We start from the raw sequence: 16093 nt of genomic DNA on the forward strand, positions 1-16093 counted from the left end.
CTTAATTGTGTCATTATGTCAACATATAGATTCAAACAACTTACACAAATAAACTGGTGTGCTGCAAAGAATAATGACATAAATCCTCATAACTTAATTAACATAAATGAATGTTTATGTTCAACCAAATAAATTCTTCAGTGCTCAAGGACTCAAGGTTTAATGAGCAGCTGTTGCTGGCAGCGCTGAAGATGTTTGAGAGACAGAGAAAAAGAGAGTGAGAGAGAGAGACACACACACACACACACACACACACACACACACAAAAGATAACATGAGTCACATACTGTATGTACCACGGTGACATTTTTCCCCAAATCATGAAACAGTATTCATTTTTCACAGCATTTATTCTTTGAAAATACACTCATACAATGTAATAAACAACATACATAGAGCTAATTTGATAACTATCTATATTACATCTCTGATGCTAAAGTGAACTTGTGCTCAGAGGGTCTTTGTTTTGAAATAGATGTCTGCAGGATATGAAACGTGATCTCACAAGGACCGGACCCCTTGCTTTGTTTTGAAAATATAAAGTAAGGTGGCCGAAGGATATGGAACTTGTCCCAGTAAATCATCACTCTGAAATGTCTTACAGTTAGAAATAGACAATTATATTACAAAATCAATATGGTGTCCTTAAAGCCACTATGAGAAGGATTTGAATATTTTGTACTGGGGCGTCCTCCAGTGGTCTAAACAGGGACACTAATATGAGTGGGCTGAAAGTAACACATGGACCTAGTCTGGCTATCACCAGACCAAGCTCAGTCTTTTAAGATATAACATTAGTCTGGGGAGTCTGCTCTGTATTTTCTACTACACAAGAGGCATGATCAACAGGCATAGTTCAAATGACTCTGTACGCAATTGGATAGTCCTTCAACCAATCAGATCAACGATCCGGGTGACGTAGCAGCGACAGCGGCATCAACGGGTTGCTGCCATGGAGTGCTGCGCTTCGATGGCTGCTTGTTGAATGTAAACAAAAAGCTGCTTGGTTGCTTCTCTATCGTCATCGCGTTATAAACCCGCCAATAGCGTGGCAGGTGGATAAGCCAGTTTGTGATTGGTCCCCGCAAATTTGTAACAGAAGCAGGATAGATAAATGTACAGGTTACCAGCCTGAGCTGCAGGGCGAAATCAAATCGCAGGCAGATCGGGCAATTTCCACTGGAAATGTCCCCTTGCAACAGCAACACTACTGTACAACAATTCAACTTTCAGGATGTAACCATTTAAAACCCAGATAGCAACAAAAGCTGAATTTGTGGCTTGTGTTTCTTGTCTTTATGCTAAAATAAAGTACGTGACAAATTGAATGATTGTTTTTCTTGTATCTGTGAAGTTTTCTTTGGTTGTAAATCTGTTGAGATGGCCTGACTAACCACGAATTGACTTTTAATTCATTCACAACTTCAAGAACTAAATTCACAAAAACTAATACAAGAAAGAATTGTTTTGTCCTATCCTCCACATACACTCTGGTAATACATTCTACAGTTAATATTTTAAACCATGAACAAAATCCTGTCTTAATGTAAACCAAACAGTGGTGTATGGTACAGCCCTGAAAGGGAACGGGACTGTAAGGACCCCCATTAGTGATCTCTAGCGATTGTACCCTGTTACAAGTGTCACAAGGTCTTTTTGTAGTTTCTGAAATTTATATTATTTGTGGTACTGAAAATTAACAATTAACAGATGATACCTTTATGAAAGCAAAAAGTATATCAAATAAAAACACTTCTTTTAAATGTTTTATCAAACATTCTTGTCAGTTGTCGGCATATTACCTCTCACTTGCTATACAGCTTTGTTGAGGTGATGCACAAAAACTAAAAAGCAACCCCAGAGTCTGATCTGTACAGAAATTGTTTTTGATGCAAGCTTTTCAGTCAGACTAAAGAAGAGGATCAAAGGCTTGCATTAAAAACTGACTGGACAGATGAATTTTCTTTTCAGGAGTCTGCCTTTGAATCACTGAAGCACGATAAGTAAATTATATGATGCAGTTTGTTTGATTACACATTTTTTTCCCTTTGAGCAATGAAATAAGGCAAAGATAAAAACACTGGTTGAAAAATAGCTTCGTAAAGACAAGTTTTGATTTTTAAGCAAACTAATTACCTTGACATTCACTTTACGACAATCATTTGTTACAACTAAGTTAACAATACATGTAGACTTAGCTACAAGTAACAATGTATACAACAAAATCTACTGGGTCCTGGAAAACATTTCATCGTCAATAGGCAAATATATTTCCACAGCTACTCAAAAAAAGAGCAACATTAATCTAACATGAGCAGAGCTGCATGAAATATTATCTGAAGCAAGTGAAGTAATGTGACGGTGAGATGGCCCAATATACAAGTTTGAGAAAGGCGATGTGCAGTGGAATGCATGACAGTTTGCTGAAGGAAATCATAGTTAACTGTTGGGAAGCTTCAAACACAAATAATAATGTATCTACAGAGGCCCTGAGAGAGATGCATTTGGCATATTTCAGAGGTGGAAACAATTTTTAAAAAGGACCTTCCTTACAGGTCGTTTTTTATGCATTAGCCCATTACATAGTACTTTACATTTCTGCCAACATTTATTTAGAATTATATCTGATGCATGGAGGCTTGACAAAGACTGTCACCTGCTCTCAAGCAGTGGCCATATAATTGCAGGTCAGAGCATTTATCCCTTATAAGTGTGCAGTGGAAAATAGAATCTTCCATAATTTCAGACAGCTGTATTTATCAGTTTAAAGCTTTAGTGCGTCATTTTTTTATATTAATGAACGTCCGTTACATTCAAGCCATTTCCAAATGAGTTGCTACAAAGCCAATTAAGACGATCAGCTCCACACAACTCTCTCTGTAGTTCTCAGTATGGGTGTGTTCAGAAGATCGTGTCGTCCGGTGACTTTCACGCGCAGAAGCTGAAGATAATGACCTCTTCTGAAGAGTCCATCATGTTTTTTTAATCCTCCGTGGCTACTAGCAACAGCGTGACGGAAGGGTGGGGGCGGTGCGCGATCACGGAAGGCTTGTATCGTGTGGACGCGCCGACAGCGTTGTTGTCATTACTTAGAATTCCTCATGGGGCCGACAGAAACTACGCACTATAGCTTTAAACTCATAACACTTGCATGGAGAAGTAAGAATTCACCAAAAATAAATGTGTTACAGTTGCCAATTTTGTGTGTTTCTAATTGACTCAGCACTGTCGCTGGATGCATTTTTACTGGTTCCAGAAAAATCAAATCATGTACTCATTTTTTTAACGAATTGACACATACCCAAGGACCATCTAAATACCCCATTTAAAACATCGCTATCCTGTCTCAACTCATCTTTCATAAAAGAATTCCACGAATGCTGCTACTTCTGGCGTGTCCATCCTCATGCCCTCACGTTCTCATGGTTTTGATTTGATCTGGGAAAAATGTGAGAAAAGCAGTTCATCAGCAAAATGTAGAGCAAGTTATGTAAACAACAATAATTATAATAATAATAAAAAAATCGGTGTAAATTAATGTACCACTGTTTCTCATAATGGAAGGAACCAACATACTGAGCAAGTGGATCAACAGCAACAACCTTTCCGAGCCACCTTTCAAGCCTTGAAACTTGAGCATTTATACTCAAGGGATAGACTTCAGGTGGAGTACTGCTTTGTGAATTTGATATAGGACATCAGCACCACCTTTACTGGGGGACCCTTGATTCAGTAGATGCAATGGGAAGCTGATTGGTACGGTGGCCGACAGGGGCAAACACACTGCAACTTTATGAAACACACGCAAATAGACAAAACAAAAAAAAAATTAAGAAAACATCATCATAAATTTGACAACACATGCGCAGCATTTAGCAAACGCGTTGCAAAATCAAGCTGTTCCACTTAGCGCTCCCACTAGAGGCCTGGAGAACTTCCGTTGTGTAATCTGGATGCAGCGTGTTTTTTTGTTGCATTTGTTTTCGGGGATTGTGTGCTTTTCTTTTTGCATCATTTCTGTATTTGCAGTGCGTTTCTGTATTTGGTTGTGTTGTGTGTATTTGCAGCACGTTTTCTAAATGCTGCGCATGTGTTGTCCAATTAATGAAGATGTTTTCTTAATTTGCTTGTGTTTCGTCTATTTGCGTGTGCATCATTAAATTGCAGTGCGTTCGCCCCTGTCGGCCACCGTAGCTTGGTGATGAGTTTATGACGTACTGTGCTGTTAGTTCAGAAAACCTTGGGGTTCACTCAGCTACTTTAAGACTCAAGTCACAATAACACAGTTAACGTGGTAAGGAAAAAGACGTGGGGGGGGGGTTTAAATTAAATCTTTTACAGCTACGCAGCAACACAAAAAAAGAACAACACTTATTAAACACCCAGTACTCACTGCATTATTTGATCTATAGAAGGATTTGAGTGAGAGCATTAAACATAATAAAAAGAAAAGAAAAGGATGTTGACGTAGTGGAGCAGACTACATTTTGCAGGTTAATACAAAGTTATGTTGTACACAGATTAATGCATTAAAACAAACGCGATGTGGAAGACTTTTTCAACTTCTACACATTTGTAGGATTTACTGGGAAACTGTTTGTTAAGGCTTGAAATGAAGATAAAAAAATAATTAACTGTAATGGAAATATAAATATATCCTTGTATCCACCTAAACTACACCATCCAACAATAAACTAATAGGCCAATTGATGAGAGCTTCCATTAACGTATAAATACAAAAATACATAAAATGCACTGTAGGTTTGGAAAATGGTCCGTAAGGTTCTTGCTTCTAATTAACAGCGGCCATGGCTTCACTAGGTGACTAATGTTAATCTTGAAGTTATAGAAATAATGTAAGTCCATCACATCATTTTTGTTTATCTACAAATGACCATTAAATTAAATATTGTATACCTTGCCATCATCATATCCAGGTAAAATCAAATGCTAGCGTAGCAAAGATGAATTTATGTAAGACAAACTGTGGCAGGTGCTTTGTTCCTGTTATCCTGCTTCTATACACAAACTCAACATTTCATATATAGAAAGGTTTTTTTAACCAACCTTATAAAATGTGGGTGAAAGGTAATTTAATATCTCATCATACCTTGTAACCAGTCGACTCCCTCCTGTAAACCTTCTCCTTTCAGAGCATCAGTGGCACTGAAACAAATCAACACATAATTTTACAAAAAGCAAAAAAAACAACCTTTAAATACTTTTTAATACCCTGGCGTACTAAGATAGTACTAGAAAGTGTGCATGTATATTCATACCAGATGTGCCAGGGTTTGTCTTTGATGTTCTCCAAACAGAGCAGCTGTGAGACCTTGACAGAAGACAGAGCATCCCTGACATCCATCTTGTTAGCAAAGAACAGAATGGGGATCCTCCTGTGTTTAATATCTGTAGTGAGAGTGAGAGGGGTGGTGTCAGAAAGTTAGTGGTATAAATCAGTGATTCAGTTCTACTAATGAGAAACAATATTGTGAAACCAAAACAACTTGAACAAATATATAAAATATGTTACTGGCAAAAACAAAACGTGTGCTTATTTTCCAAAAACCAGAAACACCTGCCTTTGCATTGGGCACAGTTTAGATTGAAAATTGCCCATGAAACAGACACGGGGCTAGTTAACAGGGCTGGGATTCAAACCCAAGTTCAAGAATCATGTTAAATGTACATGAGCATACCAGAATGGTTTAGTAATGTGTCCAGTTCTTCTTTGGCTACTACCATCCTGAGTTTGTCCGCACTATCAATGACAAATATGATAGCCTGTCCTTCCCTGAGAAATAGAAAGCGATCACAGAAATTAGTATGTATATCAAACGGCAAATAGGGTTGGTGTTTTTTGTAGCACTGGCAAACTCACTTGTAGTAGTGTTCCCAAAGGTTTCTGTATCTGCCTTGACCAGACATGTCAAACACTGTGAAGGAAAGACTATGAGAAGAGAAGAGAAGAACATTGATGTTCTCAGTGCGATTGCATAGGGTTGAAAAAAACATTGCGGAATATATCCGAATAGCTCCAACATTATATGAATTGACTTGAGACAGAAATATGCAACTATTAGAAGATGACATACGATTTTTTGGACTACCAATATTATTAAATGTCCAACATATTGTTATTTTATGATGAACAGCTACCTGGATGTCTTAAACTTCTCTATGCTGAAGCCAATGGTTGGGACGATGTCTTGTGCCTGGGCCTGGAAGACAAATGCAGCATATTGTAGATAAAAACCTAATTAAGAAGTACACATTAGCAACATGTCCTGAATTCCTCGCCAGTTAGTCTCGCATTGCCAGACCTATCTCCACAGCGCTGTGGAGTAAGGCCGGTTACACATTGGAAGCGTCGCGCGAGCGTGTCAGCTGCGTGGCGTGTCCGTTTATATTTCGGCTCCCATGTTAACTGGTTAGAGCTTACACACTGCCGGCGTGAGACGCGTGCCTGCTAGAAATAGAACCGACGCATATTTTTCACGCGAGACGTGTTGGAAGCGTTTCCAGGCAAAATAGAATAGGAAAATATGTTTATATGTCATTTAGACACAAATACATATAATAAATGACATATTGATGTTTGAAAGTCTAGGTTTTGACATCAATGTAGATATAAATGTAATACAAAATTTCAGAGAAAAGATTTTCAAATATTGCACCTGTCATACAGAACGAAATATTCTGTAACATATTTTGCAGTCAATACTGCCGACGTTGTCTTGCTTTAATCAAATCAGTAGGCTATATATAAATGGTAGGATAGGTGACGGTCCAACATCAGATAGGCTATATAGGCTCTTTACAGCTACACAAAGTTGTTCAGACAGCCCACTTACCCATTTATCAGAGTTTGAATCTGTCGGCACTGTGTCCCGAGATCAGCCCTCCCTGTACCTAGCAGCAGCGCCGCGTCAGACACGCTTCTGGTATGTAGGACACAGAAAAATCCACGCAGCTGAGACGCAACAGAAACGCCACGCTCGCGAGACGCGTGCAGTGTGTAACCGGCCTAAGGTCTGGCTACACCACAGATATATTCTAGTATAGGAGAGAAAAAAAACGCTCTGGGTTGTTTCCATTTCTTTAAACCAATCACAATCGTCTTGGGCGGCGCTAAGCTCCGGACCCAGAGACGGTGGCTCTGCAAAATAGTCTTGGGAAGGAACTTGTTCTGGTGGAACATTTGCACCCCGCAAAAAAAAAAAACGGCACATACAATATTAAATGAAGTTAACTGTTCACACAATACAGTTATATGAACTATTTCAATCAGCTGGATACATGGTTAAGCGTAATTTGCTCTTACCAGTGCAACGCTGTGTGTACTTTGCCCACAGTAATCCCCACCAATCTGTCCTAAAACGTCCCAGTTAGATAGTAAATGCCGTAAACATATTCCTTGTAAATCTTGAAATATCCCTGAAATAACCAAGCAGGCCTGCCTTATTGCACGATTTTGAGAACGGCAACACACAGAGAGCGGAAGCGTATGTCAGGCAATTATCCTGGAAATGTACTTCCGTCGATCCAGTACTATTTGCCAGTTAACCATGAAAATGCTAATTAACCATACACATGTGATCTGTAGATAATTGGGGAAAAGGCAGTAATACGGATGCACAACTCCTGTAATCAATAATTTAGTAGAAACGTAAATATAACGTGCATCTGTGACTGAATAACATTTTTACATTAGTTATGTCAGAAACTCTTTACAATGCTACTTTATTTTTGCAACATCACTGTAGAAGGCATTAGGTAGACTTACATTAGAGGGCTTGAGTTGGTTGATGATGGTGGTTTTTCCACTGTTGTCCAGGCCAAGACACAGCACATTCACCTCCTTCTTCAACCCCAGCCATCCTGCCAACCTGTCAAACAGCCCCATTGGCTAGCCAGCAACCATCAGCTGCCTGTCACCTCCTCAAGAAAAAAGGTCATACATACTTAACAGTTAGATGGTAACAGCATCTCTTCCACAGATTACAGTTCAGTTGTCTTAGAGGTTTACATCAGCACCTCTATTGACGCAGTTACCAGAGAGCAATAGTTCTGCACTTCCACACCGATATTTGTTCTGACTTCTTGCTTTGGGTAAAAGCTGTATGTGTGCTGAGCTCCTATTTGTGCTCTGCAGTAGATACCCCACATTAATACAGCATACTTCCTAACCCAACAAGGCCTCATAACAACCATAATGTTTCATTTTACTTATTTGAAACGATTAATTCGGCGTATCGTCTTATTTACTTTTGTTTCTTTGAGGCAAACCTAGTGTGCAAAATTCTGTGAATGAACTTTTTTTTGATTGACTGAAACAAATTGTACTTTTCATTACATTAACTGTTTTTTCCTAACGTAAACGTTTCTCTGAGATCATTTAAGATAGTTAATTAACATAACACCAACCCTCTCCTAACTGGACATTTCACCTAATTTAACGTAAATGCTACAGAGCAACAGCTATCAACACATACATTTTTAGCTTGAGCTAACGTGCTCAGAGAGCTCTTAGTCTTAGCAAGGAATCTTAGAAAGATGGAACATATAGCTATGTCATATATTCAATTTGATATATATATATATATATATATAATAACAGTTTGATGGTTGGTTAGTTATCGTTAACAAAGATGCTCTATTACAAACAAACGTCAGAATGCTACTGGCTCTTCCTTCTTAATAAGATTCCTTGGCTCTTACTAGGTTCTAACGTAATTAACATTCAGCTATTTAGCTCGCTAGTTAGTTAATCTCCTGTTGTTACTGTTGCCAGCTAGCCTTAGCTAGCTAACGTTTAGCCGCTTGGTTAATTCGCTACTTCAGTTTGCTGGGATTACATGTGCAGTAACTAGCTAGCTATATAACGTTAGGCAATTCCTCTGCAGCACTTCATGTCGTCACTTTTACACGACAGCCACAAACACGAGACAGCATGAAGTAAGATAACGTTAAACGTGTTTGAAAACTAGCTTAGCTATAGCGTTCCAGTTAAGGTTAATACGATAGCTGACGATACCGCTAACGTTAGCTTGTATTATCCTTTCCCAAACCGTTTTGCAGAGCTGGGTTTTACCTGTAGTTTAGCTTTAGTAGGGTTGTGCTTCCAGGACGCACTTAACGCTAGCTCATTAATGACCAGTGTCAAACCAGCGTTTCATTCATTTCTCTTCTACTCCATGGATGTATTAGTTCTACTCTCTCTCTCTCTCTCTCTCTCTCTCTCTCTCTCTCTCTCTCTCTCTCTCTCTCATGCTCGTTGTTTACACCGTGTTGCTGGGAGACCAGTGTGCTGGCTCATGGCTGCCACCTGCAGGCCTGCAGGCCACAAGGCTCCCTCCTATTTCTTCTTTTTTTTTTTTGTGATCAAATGTTTTTATTCCCTATTTCTTCTTCTTGTTTCCGGCAGGCTAGACGCATCTATGGCGTATGGTATTGCTGCCCTCCGCTATTCTCTAATCGCTATTCACAACTTAATTAAAAGTAATTATCTATATATTTTTATATACTCTAATATGTCGCAGGTACTCCATCAGTTTCTTCAATTTGTTCCAACTGTCCAAATTCAATAAAGTGCGTAAAGTAAAAACTGTTTCTCCATTTGCACCCAGTTCTCTGAAAAGTTTCTTCCTCTGACGAGAGTACTTCCTGCACTGCACTAATACATGCTTCACTGTTTCCTTGTCTCCACATTCACACTTTCCATCAGGATGTTTACTAATCAGAGCCAGCCCACTCCTCAGCCCACAATGTCCAAGCCTCAATCTGGATAAAACTACTGCATCTCTTCTCTTTCATCTATAATCACATCTTTCTTTCTCTACCATTCTTTGTACTGAATAATAAGTTCTCCCCTTCCTTTCACAATCCCATGAATTTTGCCACATTTCTTTTACTGACCTATTCATTATTTATGTGTAATCTGGTAACCCATACAGCACATTAATTTGAACATGTATCTCTCCTCCTGCACTGCTTTCTTTGCCACCCCTTCTGCCTCCTCATTACCCTCCACACCCATGTGCGTCGGAACCCAGAGAAACCCCACCTCATACCCTGCTTTATGAATTCTGTGCAGCTGACTCACTACATATGACAGTACCAGTATCGGTATTGGAATTTTTTTAACCCAGCCCTAAATGTAGAAAAATCAAATGCCTTTGTAAAAAATAAAATAACAGAAGCAATATAGCACATTACTTTACTCTTTAATTAAGGTCTGCATGCCTTTCATCTATAACCTAACATAAGCACCCGTTTGACAAACTCACCTGACAATTCTTCATGTCCAGAAAACGTGTCAGTCTCTTGAGTGACAATTAAGAGGCCCCTGTTATTGTGCATGTGTGTGTTTGTGAGAGAGTGTGTGCATCCATGGATACCTGTGTGTGTGTGTGTGTGTGTGTGTGTGTGTGTGTGTGTTAATGTGCAGGAGCAAATTATCAGCCTGCTTTGAAGAGAGCTACAGTAGATGTTCGAGCCTGGGGTGGTTAAAGTCTGAGAGAAAACAAACTATTAAAATAGGGTTGTTTATTAAGGAACAAACATACTGATTAAAACATACAACTTTCACAAGACTTTTTCTACAAGACATACTGCATTATCATGAGGATAGAACGTACATTTCTATAAAATCTTTTGACATTCAGCGGTCTTCGGTTCAAAAAAACATGATTGTATATTTACCATTCTGTCAATCTTTATTTCTGGTGAATTGTTTCATTAACCAGCCGGAAAGGTTGTTATTAAAATCGCATCCTGTACCATTCATTACCATACCTTCTGTCCTATCCACATCTTCTCTGGTCTTGAGGTAACTGACTTGAGACCATTCAAAGTCAATAGAAACCATTGGATTGTCACTTGGAAAGAGAAGAGGTATTGGTGAACACTTGAATAGACACTAAAGAAAATAAGTCCTAAATTCAAGTGAATGCTAGTAGTTGCTGAGATAATAAAGAGACCGCATTTGGCCAACGCTGACAGAGGTTGGTTGTTGTGGAGGCTGTATTGATAATGATCCATAAGATGAGGAGTGTGTATTAACTAGACCACATGTGTGTCTAGCAGCGGACTGCCCTCGCATGAGCAGCATGTGCTACACCTAACAGTCTGGTGTTTGTGCAATTAGTTGAATGAGGATGCCAAGGAAGTCTGAGTGGTTTCCGACTCAGTGTGTACACAGTCTGTCTTTGTGCGAAGTTCTCACACTTGGAAACCGCTCTGTTGGATGTGGTGAAGCTGCAGGCGAAGAGACTGTATGCTGCTTATGATTCTCCTCTGGTGGCCAATCAAACAGATCCCGATACGCCTGATGTCGCTAAAGGGGAGAAGAAGATTTACAGTTTTGAATTAGTTTCATAAGAACAGCAGACCCACTTGTACATCATGACAAACATGCAAACGTCAATTTAAGCTACGGAAGACCTAGTGAGAATTCTGGTGATCCATTTTCTAATTCTGATCTAAAACTAAATTCTCTCATGTGTTTATGACTTAAGTACAGGTGAAAAAGATTTTGCCAGTATAATTTTAGTTAAAAATGTTCTCATTTGTGAAACAGGTAGGGACAAATGTTTGGCAGGTAGGTACATTTTTTTTCTTGTCAAGATCGTTTTTATTAGTTTGTTGTTGTAATACTAATTTTTGCCACAGGAGGCTGAAATGCACCACTATCCCTTGTTCTAAAAAAGACCAAAAGCATTCATGTTTTCTTCCATCTGAGTTTGAATTTTTCAAAAAGTAACAATTCTTATTTTTCAACGGTGTATGAGTTGATTTTGCAATTTCAACTTAAGATGGACACCAGAGTTTAGAGTGCATGGAGAAAGTAACTCACATGGAGAAAACATGAATGCTTTTAGTCCTATTTAGAACATGGGGAAGTGGTGCACTTCTGCCTCTTGTGGCCAATTAACTTAGAAAAATGATCCTGGCAACTGGGCTGTTGTACAGATAAAAAAAAATGTTAAGGCACCTATAGTTGCAAAATCTGTTCTTAAGTCATAAAAACAGGAGAGAAAACAATTTAGATGGGACTAAGAAATGGTCACTAGAATACTGCAACAAAAAAATAAAAAAACTTATAAAAATAAAAATTATTTATTTTAAAAAAAAAAAAAAAAAACTGCAAAAAACACATAAAAAAAAAAAAAAAAAATTAAAAAAAACTACTACTGTTGTAGTAGTTGTAGTGATATAGTTACACATACATACAGTCCAGGTAATTTATTGTCAAAGCTTAATAGTGGAAACAATTTTATAACAATTTCACAATGTTTCTGTTCCTTTGATGGTTGTTTCCTTTTAGTGTGCTTTTGATACCATACTGTAGCTGCACTCTGTATAATTTGGCTTCACTCACTCTATACTCATGGTGGAAATGGAATCCAGTGTTGTGTATCCTGCTGCAAGGAAGTTGTTCTTATACTGGCTCATTTTGATGGAGTCAAGCCAGTCGCCAATAGAAATGAAAAGAGGGTAGTCTGGCATGTCCTCTGGGGAGTCAGGGTAACTGAGACAAACAAACGAGACAAGAGACAAGTTAGCATATTGTTGATCTGAATAGTAAATATTCTTTGAATTACCGTGGCAGTGGTTTTCAATGACAAACTGTGTACAGTAGACGAAAATAATTTTTACTAATTATTTTCCAACACATTAATACTTACCTCTGCACATCATTCACCAGAGTGAGCAGACTACTGGGATTAATTATGAGTTTGTCCAGGAAAGAAAGCACATTGTTGAAGCGTGGGCGCTGGTTAGCCTCCTTCTGCCAGCAGTGTAACATCAACTGGTGCAGTGTCACAGGGCAGCCCATTGGTGCTGGGAGACGGTATCCTTCTTCAATTGATAAAATGACCTGAGATCATCAACATCAATAAGTTAAATACAAATGCAAATGCTTTTTTTGTGTTGAGTTTTAATGTGATCAGCAGCTTACATCTTGATTGGACATCTCCCAGTAGGGCCTCTCGCCATATGACATCACTTCCCACATGACAATGCCGTAGCTCCATACATCACTAACTGTGGAAAATTTTCCATAAGCAATAGACTCTGGTGCCGTCCAGCGAATTGGTATCTTTCCTCCCTGACGCAAAAACAACAACACAAAATAAGCTGGGTTAAAGAGATATTCAACATTCCTAACTGTCAGATTGTAATATCCTGCAGTAACTGTTAGATCCACACTTACTGTAGCATTGTAGGCCGCTTCAGGTTCATCATCTTCGAGGACTCTGGACATGCCAAAATCAGACACCTTACACACCAAGTTTTCATCCACCAAGATGTTACGAGCGGCGATGTCTCTGTGAATGTAACCCATATCTGAAAGATAGGTCATGCCTACTGCGATGCCGCGCAGCATGCCAACCAGCTGGAGCACTGTGAACTGCCCGTCACGTGCCTGGTATGGTTGTGAGAGTGAGAAAGAGAGAGAAAGAGAGAGGACAAACATATGATATATGGAGGACAATATTTCTTCAGGAAACAGGTGAACATCTGTGAACATGTCTTCCTCTCACCCGGAGGAAAGAATCAAGTGCTCCATTTTCCATGTACTCAACGACTATCATTACTGGTCTGCCTGAGGAAAAAGGTAAAAGACAGGATTTTAATGAGCAACAGAGAAAAGAGACTAAAGTAAAGAATGTTGTGAACTGACGCTGAAGAGAAGAGCACAGACAGATACACATATAGAGCTTACTCCTAGTAACCACTCCCTCCAGCCTGATGATGTTGGGGTTGTCAAACTGTCCCATGATTGAAGCCTCACGCAAAAAGTCTCGCCTCTGTTGTTCCATGTAGCCACCTTTAAGTGTCTTTATTGCCACAGCGATGTCCATCCTTCCAGGTATGCGCAACCGACCACTACAGACTTCTCCAAATTCACCTGTCAAAACAACACAATACATAACAGGGTGCACTGTCTTTCATACATCATAGGACTTATTCCCAATAGTTGTACTTTTACTGCAACTCCATGAAATAATAAAAACAATACATACATTCAGTAATTGCTGCCCATATAATTTTATCATTATTTCCTGTTCTTTGTAAAGTATAAATGTATGTTTTTGCTTAAAGAAATCAGGTAAAATACACATTATGATTCACAGTTGGTAAATCAGTTAAAACCTGTAACTGAAACAAGAGAGAAATGTGTAAAGACACAACAGTAGACTGCAGTTGCCTTGTCATTTAAACATCTGGAAGTACACACTGACTCCACCAGATGGAACCCATGCTACAGAAACTAGGCAAATAGGAGGCACCTTCATAATTACTCATGGGCTAAATAGCAGACCCAATCTGTTCGATTTAATGAACCATCAAACATTATTATTTATAGTCAGCAGCACTGGCTTTGCACCTAAGGTATCATGCTATATACTACCTTAAAATCAGCTTGCTAAGAGGGGCTGTAAAACAATTTAATTTGAACTTTATGAGGTTTAACATTTCTTATAAAATAAAAATGTTAATCAACATTAAATGAGACAATTTCTCTACCAGGCTACCAGTGCTAGGCAATCGTCACTAGGGCATTTCTACAATATGCCTGTGTAATCCTACATAGGACTTAAGGAAATACCCAGATTAAGATAATTGCACACACTAAATAACCTCTTCTATCTGGTTAGCAGTCATGCATTATATGAAGTTATGTATTACTCTTGCACACAGGTGACGCCTGTACTGTTCCATAAATACAGGAAACACATGTACAGTATACAGTATAATTATGAGCCTGTATACATTGGTGTACATACAGTATTTATGTGTATCCATTTTACCTGCACCAATCACCCTCTCGATGCATATATATGAGGGGTCTATCTCTTTGGCGAATTCCTCCACCGCCTGAGTGGGGTCTTCATACGTGTCTGGATCCACATAGGTCTTTATCCCAGAGAATGGGACTGGAAGAGAATACAATATTTACTTTTATTATAAAATTTAAATCTTTCACACACACACACACACACACACACACCGCAAACGCACTGATAATCTGCAGAAATTTACATGGCGAAAATTCGCTTGTTGGCACTGTTAGCTCTTCATACAGTATAATAATAATAATAATAATAATAATAATAATAATAGAAACATAGTACACATGCATATCAGATTATTTGTGCCTCTCTTTGTACATACAAGAGATGGACACAATAACATGAGCACCTGTGCAATACGATGAAATAAAGTACTACAGAGCTTGATTGTATCGTATATAGTAAAACCCGATTTTAAAAAACTTTTCTTAAACACAACTTTAATTTCGCACATTTTACTCTACACGTATAACACCCTTTCCCATTATTTTACCGATTCTTTGTTTCTGTTTGTTTTGTGAACCACATCATCGTCACTACTTACTTTACATAATTCTTTCAAAATGCAGGAGAAATCTTTCATTTGAATGGTTTTGCCTGCATAAACACGTTGTCTTTGGACCACAGCCCTGCAGTAAATTCTGATATACTGAAGCATATAATGTCATTTATGTTGAGGCTGTGCGAGAGACGTTGATTCTTGCTTCAACTGTATGAGACCAGAATTCATGGTGTATTTGCTTCTTTTATACTGTAAGGTGTTTCTGTGATGTTTGAAGGGATGGAGAAAATTGGCAAAAAAAAGGGCTCAGAAAATGCCCAAGAGCAGTGTATAAAGACATTGCAGGCAGCCAGGCTTCAGCATCCTCCTCAATGGCTTAGGCTGGGGACGCTGCTGCAGTGAGCACTGAGCATGATGACTGGCACAAATGATAACTTGAAGCAACCCCTGGTACACCTCGAGCAGATGAGCTGGGGACTAAATGTACTTTATAGCTGTGTCAGCTCATATTGTACAGCGTTGAAGGTTTCGTCTGAGATAGATTCAAGTTGGGATTCTACACTCTACCTCTGTCTCCAGGGCGTCTAACCTCAGCTCTATAATAGAACAAGCCTTTTCCTTCAGTTTGTTGAACCTGCTGGCATCACCTGCCTAGGTGATGCCTCCGCAGCACACAACAGCAAAGAACAGACAACAAAAAAAAGGCTGGGGAAGGCAAGGATTATAA

General features: G+C 38.9%; 2 protein-coding genes across 10 annotated transcripts in view; both read right to left on the bottom strand.

Annotated features, from left to right (window-relative positions):
- Positions 1-331: 331 nt before the first annotated feature.
- arl6 (ADP-ribosylation factor-like 6) lies at positions 332-9249 on the bottom strand. Of its 3 annotated transcripts, none has more exons than XM_039795164.1 (9): positions 9095-9249; positions 7787-7941; positions 6160-6221; positions 5882-5950; positions 5700-5794; positions 5280-5409; positions 5111-5166; positions 4394-4406; positions 332-3438 (listed from the first exon to the last, which is right to left on the bottom strand). In XM_039795164.1, exons 2-9 carry the CDS (start codon positions 7904-7906, stop codon positions 3405-3407), a joined length of 579 nt encoding a protein of 192 aa, XP_039651098.1. In that variant the 5' UTR covers positions 7907-7941; positions 9095-9249; the 3' UTR covers positions 332-3404. The 3 variants fall into 3 exon arrangements, with proteins under 3 accessions (XP_039651098.1, XP_039651099.1, XP_039651100.1); XM_039795165.1 differs by having other exon boundaries at positions 7787-7938; positions 9095-9246; XM_039795166.1 differs by lacking the exon at positions 4394-4406.
- Positions 9250-10533: 1284 nt separating this feature from the next.
- Positions 10534-16093, bottom strand: part of LOC120555944 (ephrin type-A receptor 6-like) — a 65948-nt gene continuing 60388 nt past the window's right edge. For 4 of the 7 annotated variants that reach the window (XM_039795156.1, XM_039795155.1, XM_039795160.1 and 1 more), the window contains 7 exons: positions 14823-14948; positions 13551-13918; positions 13220-13432; positions 12965-13114; positions 12690-12883; positions 12383-12532; positions 10534-11338 (listed from right to left, as the gene is read on the bottom strand). In XM_039795156.1, the coding sequence (XP_039651090.1) occupies positions 11224-11338; positions 12383-12532; positions 12690-12883; positions 12965-13114; positions 13220-13432; positions 13551-13918; positions 14823-14948 (1316 nt within the window). In that variant the 3' untranslated portion in view covers positions 10534-11223. Of the gene's footprint in view, positions 11339-12382; positions 12533-12689; positions 12884-12964; positions 13433-13550; positions 13919-14822; positions 14949-16093 lie in introns of all 7 variants that reach the window. The other 3 variants (XM_039795159.1, XM_039795158.1, XM_039795157.1) reach the window with 2 other exon arrangements.

This window comes from Perca fluviatilis, chromosome 3 (assembly GCF_010015445.1).
Source record: "Perca fluviatilis chromosome 3, GENO_Pfluv_1.0, whole genome shotgun sequence".
Lineage (NCBI taxonomy): Eukaryota > Metazoa > Chordata > Actinopteri > Perciformes > Percidae > Perca > Perca fluviatilis.